Source organism: Acanthochromis polyacanthus, chromosome 19, assembly GCF_021347895.1.
Source record: "Acanthochromis polyacanthus isolate Apoly-LR-REF ecotype Palm Island chromosome 19, KAUST_Apoly_ChrSc, whole genome shotgun sequence".
NCBI lineage: Eukaryota > Metazoa > Chordata > Actinopteri > Pomacentridae > Acanthochromis > Acanthochromis polyacanthus.
Genome location: NC_067131.1, coordinates 31,902,263 through 31,917,512, shown reverse-complemented (window position 1 = coordinate 31,917,512; position 15,250 = coordinate 31,902,263). Strand labels below are relative to the sequence as shown.

The 15,250-nt window shown below is 41.0% G+C and overlaps 1 protein-coding gene across 1 annotated transcript; it reads left to right on the top strand.

The window, feature by feature from the left end:
• The first annotated feature begins 188 nt into the window (after positions 1–188).
• Positions 189–6,669, top strand: LOC127531176 (H-2 class II histocompatibility antigen, E-S beta chain-like). The gene is made up of 5 exons (XM_051939926.1): positions 189–306; positions 817–1,104; positions 2,053–2,325; positions 5,930–6,059; positions 6,176–6,669. The coding sequence occupies exons 1-5, from the start codon at positions 249–251 to the stop codon at positions 6,201–6,203; spliced, it is 777 nt and encodes a 258-aa protein (XP_051795886.1). The 5' UTR covers positions 189–248; the 3' UTR covers positions 6,204–6,669.
• The last annotated feature ends 8,581 nt before the right edge of the window (positions 6,670–15,250 follow it).

Genomic DNA, 15,250 nt, shown 5'->3' with positions numbered 1-15,250 from the left:
GTGAGGATAAAGCGATGGATAGAGGATGGATGGATGAGAGATGAGAGGCATCAGGGTTCAGTTTCTGTGTGAACTCATTGATCAGGGCAGGTCTGAACACCTTCATCTCACCTGACCTGAAGAACATCTAATAGCACTCCTTAGATGAACTTAGATGTTTGCCAGACAGCAAAGACAGCAACAGCTGATCCCTCTGCAAGCTGTGCCCAGATTGGCTGAAGTCTGACTTCCTCTTTGTCAAGCTCAACATGGATCCACAGCGTCTGCATTCCCTGTTTCTGCTCTTCTTACTTTGGAAACTAAAAGGTAAGAAATCAGCCAAAGACAAAGAACAGCTCTATACAGTCATCAGCAGGAATCACTGGATCATGCTCAAACTGTTTATTTTCATTTTGGAGGTCTGAGTTTTCTCTTGTGACCTAAGCAACGTTCAGTCTGAATCAGGATTTACTAGAATGAAAACAAGACGCAGCTCAGTGGCTGTTTGATTGAAACTCAGCTGAGGACGCAGATCAGATTATGAAGATTAAAGAAATGGTTCCATCAGGCTAAAAGGAAGCTTCTAGATTGGTCTCCCTAAAGTCCTGACTGAAACCCGTCAAGACCCTGTGGAGTGATGAAGAAACAAGTCTGAGTCAGTTAAGCTGATAGTATAATGATACCACCACCTCCATGCTTAACGGTAGGTATAGTATCCAGGAGTCAAAGATAAACCAGAAGATTGAAACTCCTGAACTTTAACTTTAGTTGTTGCTCAGTAAGACACAAAGCCTTCATGTGTTAGAATAATGTGCTAGTGCTGTGTTGTTTCCATAGGGGGCGCTGCAGATGAAAACTACTTCCACATCCTAAAGACATGTCAGTTCCTGAAGCCGGACCCACAGACTGATGTTCTCTATTACATCCAGTATCAGTACAACGGGCGTCTGCAGGCAGAGTACAACAGCTCAACAGAGACGGTGGTTGGATTCACACAGTATGGAAAAGCATTTGCAGATAAAGTCAATAAAGATCCAAACTACCTTCGAATCAGAAGACATGATGTGGACTTTTACTGCAAAATCCTCGCTGCTCATCTGTACAAGGCCATCCAGGGAAAAGCAGGTAATCAATCTGGATGTTTCAACCAGACGAGTCCAAACACACATCAGACGTGGTAAAGAAATGGTTCCATCAGGCTGGAATGAAGGTTCTAGAATGAAGGTTCTAGACTGGTCTCCTCAAAGTCCTGACATAGACCCTGAAGAACCAACTCTGTTAGGATTCTGTATTGGTTGTTATCTTTTCCTGTTTTTTCCTTCTGTGTTCTGGTCTCTTTGTCTCCCTCTGTCTGTTGCTTTCTGCTTTCTTTGTTCTTGGTCATTGATTGTTGTCACCTGACAAAATCATCTCAGATTCATCTCACCTGTTTTCCTCTGTATTTAAGCCCGGCCATTGTTCTCAGTGGTCGCTGGCTCATTCGTCTTGGACTCACCTCGTTCCCGTCTCTGTTCCCTCCTTTCCCCTGGATTTACTGCTCACAGGATTACTCTGCTTTTCCCCCGTTTACAGACTACATTTTTGGACTCAATGATTTTCATTTGGCCTTCAGTAGTTTGTTTGCCTTTTGCTATAGTTCCTGGTTGTGAGTATTCCCTCTGTTCTGTAGTTTGCTGTTGTTTAGTTATAGAAGCCATCTCAGTCTTGTTTTCAGTTAGTCGTTGTTTTTTTTAATAAATCTATTTTCATAAATTAAGGCCAACTGTCTAGTGTGTCTGCATTTGGGTTCTCCACACGCCACAGCCCTGACAAAGTCTGAGTCAGTTAAATTGATAGTATAATGATACCGCCACCTCCATGCTTGACAGTAGGTATAGTGTCCAGAGGAATCAAAGATAACCAGAAGATTGAAACCAGAAGAACCGGACTGAGGAGGAAATAGACAAACTTAAACAAATGTGATCATTTCTGTTTGTATATTTATGATCCAGCACATTTGATCATATTTCCAGAAGAACTTTAATAAATCTATGAAAGAACAAAAATTCACGATTGTTGCTTGTCTTCCTACAGTTCCTCCAGTCAGCAGACTGAGGTCTGACCGAAGTGGAGACTCAGAGCTTCTGGTCTGCAGCTCCTACAACTTTTACCCTCCTCAGATCAGACAGACGTGGCTGAAGGACGGCGTCATCATGGCTGACCCCCCGGTTTCCGTGGTTACAGAGATGCCCAGTGGAGCGTGGCTCTACCAGGTTCACTCCCACCTGAAGCTCAGCCCAACCTCAGGGCACATCTCCTGTCTGGTGGAACACGTGGGCCTGCAGGAGCCTGAGCTGCTGGTACCAGGTGGGTTTCTTGAAGTTCTCTACAGATCACTGAAAAAAGCTTCCTCTGGTGAGACAGTGGCAGAGCTGCAAGGATTCACTGGTTCAAAAATTAAATACCAGCTGTTAAAGTAGTTGGTCATTATTTTGATCATTGATTAATCAATTTAAGTATTTTTAAAATAAACAACAGTCTAAATTCTGTGATTTCAGCTCCTTAAATGGAATATTTTCTGTGTTTTTTTGTCTGTGACAGTAAACTGAAGATCTTTGGACATTTGAGAAAACTCTGAATCATATTTCTCATTAAAGACATTTTAGAGTAAAGATTCGGTAGCTTCTCTTTCACACATGTTTTGGGGTTGTTCTGTACTGTCAGTGTTCTGGACCAAAATTTTCTCAACATTGTCAAAAGCCTTTCACGAGCCCATTGCTTTAAATCCACTCTTAGCAGTACTTGGCATTGTAGATCAAAATGTCATAAAAAAACAATCGGAACGCAAAGCAGTTTTATTCTGCTGTCTGTTGGCATGAAGATTAATTTTATTGAACTGGAAGCAGGCAGAGCCCCCCACTCATGTTAACTGGCTCAGAGATGTAATGATGCATATGGAACTGGAGAAGATTAGATACTCTCTGCAAGGAAGAGAGGAGAAGTTTTGGAAAGTGTGGTCACCTTTTTACAATCTGTACCGAGAAGGCAGCAATTAAATACAAATATACATTTGTCATGCCAACTTAATTTGTAATTATCATCTCATCCACCCTTTTGTTCCGCTCTTGTTTTTTGTTTTGTTCTTTGTTTTGTTTTATTTTGGTTTAATATAGAAAGAGGTACTTCTTTACTTTTCAATTTCAAGGTCCAGATGTTATTCCTAATATTTGTATTTTGGGCTGGACTGTATTTAATAATGCAAAAAACTCAATAAAGAGTGTTTAAAAAAAAAAAAAAAAAAGACATTTTAGAGACCAAACAGCTGATTGATTCATCCAGTAAATAAATCAGATAAAGATAAATTAACGTTGTAAATAATCGGCAGTAAAGCGCCACAGCCCTTGGTGTTTCTGGAGGACTGTGTCGCCATCTTGTGGATTTTCTGACCTGAAGACAAAGTACTGATTTTGTTTTTGCACACAGTTATGGCTGGAAGATGAAGAAAACAGAATACAGGAATGGAAACAGTATTTTCTGCCTAATGTTTTTTTTTTTTTTTAAATTTCTGCAGCAGACAACCTGATTGGTTGTTCTTTAGCTACAGCCCTGTAGAGCTGCTAATTTTTGGCCTGTGTGTCTGTGAGGACCTTTACATTTGATGGAACAGATCTGTTGTTTCCAGAAGGTCTCAGCATGGAAGCTATTGTCTTGAACATTAATCAGCAGCATATTCAATCAGTGTATTGATGGCACAAATTAATTACAGCTGATGATATGTGGGCGGCATAGCTCAGTGGGTAGAGTGGCCATCTCGCAGCAAGACTCCTAACCCCTAATTAATGATGGGGCGTGGTTAGCGCCTTGCATGGCAGCTCCCGCCATCAGTGTGTGAATGTGTGTGTGAATGGGTGAACGTGTGTGCTCCAGGGGCGCTGTACCGCGGCTGACCCTGCACTCTGACCCCCCCAGATGGGGGGATATGCGAAAATCAGAATTTCCCCTCGTGGGATTAATAAGGGATATAAAATAAAATAAATAAATAAATAAAAGCTATTTAATATAGTAGCTACTTATAACGACACGTTATAAGCTTCCATTGAAGTTTGGCAACAAGCTTCAGAGACTCTGTCCTGGTAGACTTAATTCATTTTCAGTCTGTGAGCTCTGGTTGGAGGTCATCAATCTCCTCACAAGTCTTTGTCATGGTGCCTGTTGCTAGCTAAACTCCCACAGGGCCCTTGTGGGAGTTTAGCTAGCTGGTTCAACATCTTCTTTTATTTGGTTTCTTTTGTCCTTTAGTGTGGGGATGCAGATGTTTAAATAATCTTCGTAGTCTATAGTTGACCAGATTATCAATCAATAACCGATTAATCAGAAAACAGGAAGTACAGTTGATAATTTTAGCCATTTTTAACAGTCAAGCAGTTCAGTTCCATTAACTATTTGTTCATAGAAACAGTGTTTAATTAAATGTGTTTCCTCTTGTCTGATCCTGTGGCAGTTATCTCCTAAATTAATGAATCGTCAGAGAATCAGTGAACCAGCTCTCCATCTGACGGGTTAGGTTCCTGCAGCCCAGGGGGATTCTGAGGAACATTTGAGCTGGTCAGCGAGGAAATTCGCCTAGCTTCTCACTGCCTTCATCCAGACGTCTATCCCCCTTCCTCTGATAAATAATCTAACTGAGCAGCCACTTTTTAAGTGGTTAAATTAATCTATCAGTTAGGTCTGTTCACGGCAGCTTTCCTCTAAGCGGATTTTGTACTTAGTAAGTTGCTAGGTTTAAAGTTTGGAGGTTTGCACATGAATAATTCCAGGGATAAGTTTAAAATAGGCCACCCACAGCCCCAAATGACTTAGGAAACCTTTCAGAACCTGTTTAGATGTAATGCACACACTGACCTGACACTATGTACCACCAGAGAATATGTGTATATGTATAATGAGTTCTCTCCTAACTGCAACTGGGTGAAGGCCTTTGATTGGGAAATGGAGAGGCTGATGTCAGCGTCTAACTATCACTGACATCCCATTGCATCCTTTTGCATAATGAGCACAGACTTACAAAAATCCCCAAAGTTTATTTGGAGCTTATTGACCCTTAGAATGAACGTTTAACCCTAGTTCACTTTAGCTTGTTGTAGTTTGTCTGAAACAGTCGAAGAAGTGCAAATGTTGATAAATGTCCAGTGACACCGTTGCTTAAATATAATATAACTTTATTATAAGGAAGAACAGCATCAAACAGACAGACTGCCTGGGAGGATCCGGCCAAATGAACCTCTCTGAACAGCAATCAGAGATCATATTTACATGTTGTGGACAGGTATGAGGTCACAACATATGTTTCCTAATTAGAAGACATCTGGTCATAGAACAAAACCCTACAGAACAACCCCCCCATCATTAAGACACCCAAAGAGTCATTAGGGCCCCAAAGAACAATTATCATTACCCAGACACTCTTGACTTCTTACTTTGTTTCTCATGGTGATCAAAGCTCTTTAAAACATCTCAGTTTCATAGTAATCACATCTATTATAAACATCAGTTTCACAAAGTATTCAAATCCATCACTTTTTAGCGAGTTGCTCCTCTGATTCAGTTACTTTTAAACAACTGTAAAAATAAGTGTTCAAGTTAGTTTGATCACTTTCACTGGGCTATAGCATAATGTGATCCTAAATCACAGGTTATAATATCACAATGTTCCCTTATTTAGCTGTTGTTCCACCACAGTCTCACCCTTAAGGCTGATTCTGGGATCTCATACCTTCCTGCTTCTCAGCATTGTGTATAATGTTGGAGCTGGTTGGAGGTCATTAACTATAACAGAAGTCTTTGTCATGGTGCCCGTTGCTGCTAAACTCCCACAATGCTCTCTGCTTTAACAGGAGGTCTGAGTGACCTGGTTGAACTTCTCCCTTCAGCGCATCTGTCTTTAAAATAATTGGTGTTTGTGTCTCTGCAGAGCAGCCTGAGTCCAGCTCTGGGCTGAACTGGGAACTGGGAAGTTACTGCTGTCTGGGACTGGGACTACTGGTCCTACTGGGCTCTGTAGGGTTTTACTGCAGAAAGACTCGAGGAGCAAACGGCTGCAGGTCGGTGCTGCAAACAGTTTTTAATTTGATGTTTGAACAAGCTTCAGATTAAAACAATGAATCTGGTTCATACAGCAGCAGTCTAAGACTCAGAGGCTTTTCTTTGTTCCTCATAGTTTCTGCAGAGAAGAACCGGCCTCATAGCAGCCACATGTTCCTACAGAACTGGACTCTACGTAGACGTCTGTCTGGAGCTTCAAGTAACAGATGTAGTGTAATGTTCTTGAGTACGATGTGCTGAAAATGAATGATGACGTAATCCTACCAAATGATATTTGAATTGATGAGTAGTACGTGTGTGAAGTACTTAATGTTAAATATTCTCATGACCATCGATGCTCTGATTGGATTGTGTTGAACGTGTGTGAAGGAAAAGAAGGCCTAGAAACTGTAAGGATGGCTGATGGTTGATGAGAGATCATGAGGTATCGTTTGTAACTTTGATGCTTTCTCAGAGATGAGATTGGAGTGCTCAATACATAATGATGCATACTTAAGGCATTGCAACTTTTAACATATATTGAAATTTTAAGAACACATACAAGTATATTATGTATGGAATGTTTCACAAAATAATGAGGGTACAATGGGAAATAAAAGTTTGAACGTGTCTGGACATGTTCTCTGTTGAAGATGACCTAATGATAACCTGATGTCCTCTGTAGGGGGAGTTTTAGTGGTGAAATATGATAACCTGATGTCACAATCTGACCAATAGATTTAGAAAAGCTTAATGGTGTCATAACTGTCTCTCCTATCACACAATCTATATGTGTGGGGAAATGATCAGCTCCCACAGCATAAAGACAGTGCACAGCTCAGTATCTCTGGGTTTTCCTGAGGGTCTTATCACTGCTAAGAACTACTCCTGGAATTTTTGGTGACCAACAATTCGTGCTGCCTCTGAATGCTGACTCTCTGGGTGGTTTTTGAAGATCTTTGAAGGAGCTTTTTAAACATTTGAACACGGTCCAGTGTTAGACTCTTGATTTGTGACTTAGTTTACACTTCATCACAGACTCCACTAAAGAATCCCACGTCCATCGTTACTGTTAAACGCAGAACCCAGAAGATCAAACTCTCTTCATTCAATGATGAACAGCAGATAGACTGTTTACCTGAAGCTGATGTTGGTTTTTACTAAATATCAGTAACTGGGATCCCAGTGGAGGAGGAGCTGAAGGAAATTAATTCACAAAAGGATGATTATTGCAGAAGTTCTTAATACACAAAACGAAACCAACAGAAGGAGTAGCAGTCTGAGCATTCCAACAAACCACATGAGGCGTTAACATTATCGTCCAATCAGGTGAGCAGAAGGCCTACAAGCAGCCAATCAGCTGTCGGGACTCACACAGGAAAACCAGCAGAAACACTCCAAAGGTTAAGGAGGGAGACAGAAGACCTGTGAGTTTACATGAAAATCAGCCCCTGATTATTGATATTTGGTGATAAATTAATCAGTAGCAGTCGACCCTAAAATGCTGCTGAGGACGTCAGTGTTCATGTTTTTATCACTAAAGGTCAAAATGAATCAGTAACGCCATTTAAACAGCTCATCTCATTAATGTCTTGTTTTTTACTCGATGTTGTTATTGTCATCACCTCCACGTTCTTCAGGAAAACCTAAAACCAGCAGAAGGTTGATCTTGGACACAGTTGGATGTTTCAACCAGACAATGAGTCCAAACACACATCAGACGTGGTAAAGAAATGGTTCCATCAGGCTGGAATGGAGGTTCTAGAATGAAGGTTCTAGAATGAAGGTTCTAGACTGGTCTCCCCAAAGTCCTGATTTAGACTCTGAAGAACCTGAAGAACCAAGTCAGAAATAGCACCAGAACTGGTGGTAGAACCGGCAGGATTTACATGAAGGTTGTTTAAAACTACGATTTAGGATCTCTGCAGAAATCTGATGTGCTGATATTTTCCAACACATTTTGTCTGATGCTGATTTTTTTTATGATAGTAGGGAGGTTAAGCAACTTTTGACTTCAAGTCATGATGCAAAGGTCCTCTTTGGTATGGAAGTACCTTAGGGTCATACAAGTAAATTTATCCTAAGACACAAGTGAGATCACGCTTTCCATCCTTGAGAGGCCCATATCTTTGCTTCTGTCATAGCTATAATGGCAAACTTGGTGTCAAATTGTACATTTTTGGGGTCAAGGAATCCAATAAAATCGATTTCAAGACTTAAAAAAGGGTGATATTCTCCTCACCATGACAACTGAAGGTAAAATATGCAATTTATTTAAAAAAAACACACATACCAAAAACACAGTCGAAAACTCAATAATTTAAAAAAATACAACTTAAAATGTTGAATATGTGTATTATGGATGCTAAGAAACTGAGTAATGAGACAACAAGTCCATAACTACAATCAAAGAAAGAATCACTAGACCTCCCTTGTTTTCTTCAGTTTCTTGTTCATTTTAATGCCCGGCACAACTAAAGGTTCATTACCTGAAGAATATGATGAACATGACAAAAAATGCAACTGATTCCATAATACTTGTCTTACTAAGCCTTATTTGACATCCTCCGGCTTCATTGTATTCCCTGGTATATCAGAGTATTTTATGTCCTATCTGACATGCTTAAGCTTCATTGTATTCCTAGGGTATCTAAGAGGACATTTCATGTCATCAGCAGCACATGCAAAGGTCTAGAGTGGTTTCCTGCTGACATTCAAGCCGTAGCACAACTCAGAAGTCATCAGCTCTCACATAATGCCTAAAACTGAAGAATTATGTGAAGCCACAAAGGCAGCCATCTTGGTCCTTCTGGAAATTGGCATTAGTGAGAGACAGGTAGCGAAGAAACTGAAGACCTCCAAGACAGCCGTTCATTACACCAAGAATAAAACAAGACCAACGTGGTTCTACCAAACTGCTAGCTGGTCATGGCAGGAAACGTCTTTCTACCCAGCAGATGACCGTCACTCATCCGTTCCTGTTTCAGGAATCATCCTCAGACCTCCAGGGACCTTAAAATGAGTGGACACTGTGGAGAAATAGGACTTGACTGTTGATGATTGGACTAAGGTTCTCTTCAATGATAACTCCAATTTTCAGTTGATCTCCACTCCAGCCAACTTACAGGTTAGGAGGAAGCCTGGAGAAGCTCCAAACCAGACGGTCTGCCCCTACAGTAAAACATGGGGGTGGATCAGTGACTATCTGGGGTAGTTCCAGTCTGGATGGAACAGGGACAATGAACCAGGTCATGTACAGCACTGCTCTTGAAAACAGTCCTCTTCCATCAGCTGGAAAACTCTTTCCTGCCTCCAATGACTGGATTTTCAAACTAGAGAAGGTCAGTTAAAGCCTGGATGGAGAACCAGAACATTGGAACCATGCCTTGGCTGCTCAATCACCAGATCTAAATCCAGCTGAAAACCTGTGGAAAATCATCACCTGCTAAATGGAGAACCACAAGCCCCAAAACAAAGCTGATTAGTTAGAATTCATGCAACAAGAATGAGCGGCTGTGACAGCAGAACGATGTCAGAAGTTAGTAGAGAGCATGCCAAAATGCATGGCTGCAGTCATCACAAACAATGGTTATGGATCAGTACTAACTCCTGTGTGGATCATGGGACTAAAACACAGAAAAGAAAACATGGAACCCTAAAAGCTGTTTTTGGCAGAACAATGCCAGAGCTACTGGTGGAAGAACTGAAGTCATTTTGGTTATTATCAAGAAAACCATGGAAATGTCTGATATCAGCTCTGAAATTAAACTCTCATGAGTTATTTTTGTTGTTGTCATTATATTTGTCCAAAAAAATGTACCTTTAGTGGTACCAGGAATTAAAATGAATAAGAAATGGAGGAAAACAAGGGTGGTCTAACATTTATTTCCATGCGTGTATGTTCACATTTTAGAAGTAGGCAATGCCATACCTACAATGTTGTAGTGATGAAGACTAATAGCTTGCTGTAAATACATCACAAAGATGATTGTCTATTTAGATGTATGCACAACTGTGGGAACATGAGCCATGACATCAACAGAAAGACATGCAAAGCAGCCTCTGCATGCAGGATTTGAAAGGTGCCTTGCAGCCAGTCTTAAATTTGCACATGACAAGATCTGGCAAGTCCTTTGAAATAGGGGCAGTTGTAGTGTAGACAGGAGTTGATGGATAGTCTGGGGAACCCTGCTGCCATCCCCATAGAGACGGCAAAATTGTCGCATGGTGTTGGACAGGTGCCTTGCCCCATACATGTCCACTCTAAAGAGAAACATGATCCGTGATACCAAGGACCTCCATTATTCTTAGCCTTATTTATATCATGTCCCTACACAAATGCTTCTTATCTGATAAACTACTTGAAGGAGGTGCTGATGGAGTGCATCACTACTTGGTGGAATGTGGTGAAAATCTTTTCCTTTGTGAAAGAAGAGTGAGAGTTGTGTAGCATCCACAGTTGTGATGTTGTCCTCAGATACACCACAGAGCATCAGGACAAATCTCTGGAGCATGGGTGTCTGACCTGGACTACGGTAGCTGATTGTTTGTCTGAGGACTTTCATTGCATGCTGAGCTATAGTGGGGCTGGTAGTCAACTCTGTGAACAGTGGGAACATGTATGATTTTGATGGGTGAAGTAGCCTCTGTGATGCTACAGCATTTCTGCAGCTTTTGTGCTACATGGCAGGATTTTAACTCATCACCTGCACTACATAGTGACTCGCACCACTTCAGGAGGGTCCTAGATCTTATCTACAGGTTTTTTAAAAACATGATTGCAATCACTGTCATCTTCCTCCTGGACAGAGCTCTGTCCCATTTGGAGAAGCCTGCAAGTACTGCTAGAATCATGTTCTTTGATTTCTCCAGTGTTTTTAATGTGATTCAGCAAGTTATTCTGAGGGACAAGCTGGAGGTCACTGGGGTGGATCACCACCTCTTGGGTAGGATAATGGACTACCTCACAGACAGACCACAGGTTGTGAGGACACAGGACTGTGAGTCTGACATGGTGGTCTGGAGCACAAAGGCCCCACAGGGAATGGTCTTGGCTCTGATTCTTTTCACCCGGTACACTGCAGACTTCATGGACCATCAGCCAGCTGTCATCTGCAGAAGTTCTCTGATGACTCTGCAGTCGTCAGTCTCATCTCAGATGATGAGATGGGGGAGGTGGGAGCAGCTGTGGCTCAGATGGTAGAGCGGGTCGTCCAATGATCTAAGGGTCGGCGGTTCGATTCCCGCTCTGACCTAGTCATGTGCTGTTGTGTCCTTAACCCGCCTTGCCTCCAGTGCTGCTCTCGCACTGGCGTGTGAATGCTGGTGGTGGTCAGAGGGGCTGTAGACGCGGATTAACAGCCACGCTTCCATCAGTCTGCCCCAGGACAGCTGTAGCTACAAATGTAGTTTACCACCACCAGAGTGAGAATGTGTGAATGAATGATGGATTCATTGTGAAGCACTTTGAGTGCCAAGAAAAGCACTATATAAATGTAATCCATTATTATGATGATGATGATGATGATTGGGAGTACAGAGAACTGAACCAGGACTTTGTGGACTGATGCCAGTGGAACTGCCTCCAGATCAACTCAGGAAAGACCAGAGAACTGGTGGTGGACTTCCACAGGTGCAGTCACACACCCCCACCACTGGTGAACATCCAGGGCATGAACATGGAGAGAGTGGACTCATACAAGTACCTGGGTGTTCACCTGAACTATAAACTGGACTGGTCAGACCACACCACAGTACTTTAGAAGAAGGGTCAAAGCAGACTGTCTAATGAGGAGACTGCTGTCTTTTGGGGTGTAGGGGACACTCCTGAAGACTTTTTATGACTCTGTGGTGGCATCAGCCATCTTATATGGAGTAGTCTGCTGGGGCAGCAGCAACAGTAACAGCTGCTGACAAAAGGAGAGTTGATCGGCTGATCAGGACGGCCTGCCCTGTCCTGGGGAGCCCTCTGGATCCAGTGTACGTGGCTGGAGAAAGGAGGTTCTAGCCAAGCTAACATTCCTGCTGGACAGTATCTCCCACTCCATGCATGACACTCTGAGGGCACCGGACCTTTAGTGACAGACTGATTATCCCAGATGTGTGAAGGAGCGTTACCACAGGTCCTTCCTTCATGCTGGTATCAGACTTTCCAACAGACCACACACAGTCACTTAATAACAGTTAGCAAACTGTCATATGCCATAAGCTTAAGTGCAATTCATTTGTGTCTATATGTATAATAATGAATCTAACTAACTAGCTAGCAGCGGCAGCGGCGGCGGCGGCAGTGGCGGCGCAGCGACTTCCAATCGCTGGGCCATTTACAATCGTCGTTAACAAGCTATCGTTAACGTCGTTACCATTATCAAGCTATCGTTAACGTCGTTACCATCGGGCAGGAGTATCAGCAACAATAAAGTGTTCAAATTTGAAATAAAATCCGCGGATCCGCGGTAAATTCCCATCCCTGAAAAAAAGCGGAATTCCGCGAATTCGCGGAAAAATCGCATCCCTGTATTTATTAACTAGCTAGTTATTAATCATCAAACCTTAAAAATATTCTCTATTCAATGAGAAAGGCATACGAACCTCAAAGTGTCAACCTGTCACTTTGGACCTTCAACAGCTGCTACAGCTGTTACAATCCCTGGTGCATCTGAGCATATGCTGCTTCTGACTAGTTGAAATCTCATGCTACTTAGGACAAATGTAATGCACAGAAGAAGTTGCACTGCTTAAATAAAAAACTTTCTGAAGGAAACGATACGTAAAGTCACTCTGATGACACACTTTTATGTAAAATGTGCATCTTTACCCCCAGTTGTCATGGTAAAGGGAAAGCTGTTGGTATTTTAAACTTGAAACCTATTTTATTGGATTCCTTGACCCCAAAAATGTACGCTTTGACACCAAGGTTGTCATTATATCTATAACAGAAGCAAAGATATGAGCTCTAGAGGATTTTCAGCACATTGGTGGCCATTTTTGAAAAAATGTGTTTATTTCCAATACAAAAAATGATCTCACTTGTGTCTTAGGATAAGTTTATTTGTATGACCCTAAAGTACTTCCATGCCAAAGGGGACCTTTACATCATGACTTGTAGTCAGAAGCCTATTTTTGGGCTTAACCTCCCTGCTATAGTTGTTGCTAGCCCGTCGTACCCTTAGGGGTTTCTTAGATCAGTCCTGTCCATAGAGGTTCTGCAGTTCTTCCTGTTCCGGTCATCATTTGTAGTTCTTTTTGGTGTTGTACATGAAAGCATTGTTATTAAATCGTATGCCTCAGTCTGCATCTTAATTTCCTGCTTCTGAGCCTTTTTTCACTTGCTGTAATCTTATTTTATGACAGGAAATACGAAACTTTACAAATCTTCACACTCACTGGCAAAAACAGGATGACTACACTGTAAAAAATGACCTGTTTTTATAGTTATAACTGAACAATTTACTGTGATTTTTACATTTGTTTCTGTTAAATTACAGAGGATATCTATTAAAAAATGAAAATATAATGACATGGTCTGTTAATGTCTTCATTGAAAGTGTGTTTTACTAACAGTAATATCTTTTTACAGTCTGTCATTAAAATTATTCAATTTTACAGTTTGAAAGTGACATTTTCTGTTAATTTTCACCAGAATTCCTCCGTTTTCTTAAAGATGTTTTCTGCTTCTTTTACAGTTTATTTTGTGGAACATTTTAAATTAATGCATAAACTTTAATCCTACCCTAGTGAGGATAAAGTGCTGTATAGAGAATGGATGGAACTTTAATCCTGACATCGTTATCTCTGGTCTGCGCCCGTTTTGACCGTAAAGCTTCACTCAGCTGATTATAATCTGATGATACTGAGGCCTCGTTAAAACTGATCAGTATCTGAATGTTTTTAGTGACGTTTAAACATGGACGGTCTGTTGGCTGGAAAATCAAACCTCATGAACAGTTTAAATGAGCTTTAATACAGATAGGAGTAAAAGAACTCAGAGATGCTAATGATTAACCGTGGAGATAAAACACTTCCTGTCTGGACCAGAATCACGGTCTTCAGATGGATTTAAAGACTTCTACCTCTGATTATTTTACATTTATTTGTCAAACAACAACAGTCTGGATTTAAACAAGTTCTAAAGCAGAATCAGAACCAGATGACATGAAAAAATGAATCTTTGCTGCAGAAATGAAGACTTTAAAAGAATAAATATCAGTTTAATTTTTATTTGTTTATCATCAGTTCACAACAAAAGTCTCGTCAGAGCGCTTCACAGAGCAGCATGTAATAACAATTACACAATACGATAACTGTTTTACATTATTCATAGTTGTTTGTCTCTAATAATAATGATATCTGCCTCCCTGAACCTGGTTCTGCCAAAGGTGTTTTTGTCGTATTTTTCTCTATTTTTTAACATGTTTCTATGTGAAGCATTATATTATTATGATATAATAATTGTTATTAATATTAGGGAGAAACCCAACAAAAACACCTTTGGCAGAACCAGGTTCATGGAGGCAGATGTAATTATTAGTATGAGAGAGAAATGTAGCTACTAATAAAATCTAATTATTGTTTTTTTTTATATAATACTGTTAATATTATGCAGAAACCCAACAACAACAACGTCTGTGGCAGAACCAGGTTCAGTGAGGCAGACGTGGACCAGGTGAGGCTGAAGGACAGTAACAGGTCGTTTATCTTCTGTTTAACGTGTTTATTCTGTCATGTTTCAGGATGAAGATCTACGGTGGCCGACAGGGGCAAACGCGCTGCAAACCGCAAAAGCGCTGCAAACACAGAAATGATCCAAAACCAAAAACTCACAAACGCATGAAACACATGCAAGAAAAAAACATGCTGCAAGAGAAACATGCTGCAATCACAGAAACGACGCAGAAGCAAAGACTTACAAAATCACAAAACAGATGCAAACAAAAAATGCTGCAAACATATAAAAACACACACAAACCCCCAGAACAACCGCAAGAGAAAAACGCTGCAAATTCAATCCACAACGTTTGTGCGCTGCTCTTCCATAATATTGTATAAAAATAATATTGTATAAAAGATGCCAGCCAAGTAAAACATGATGCTGAAACTAAATGAAAAAATACCTTTTCACACTAAAAAATATCAGACACTTTCACTTTCTTCTCCTTCTTCGTGTCTGGTGCACTTCCGTTGTGGATTGAATTTGCAGCGTTTTTCTCTT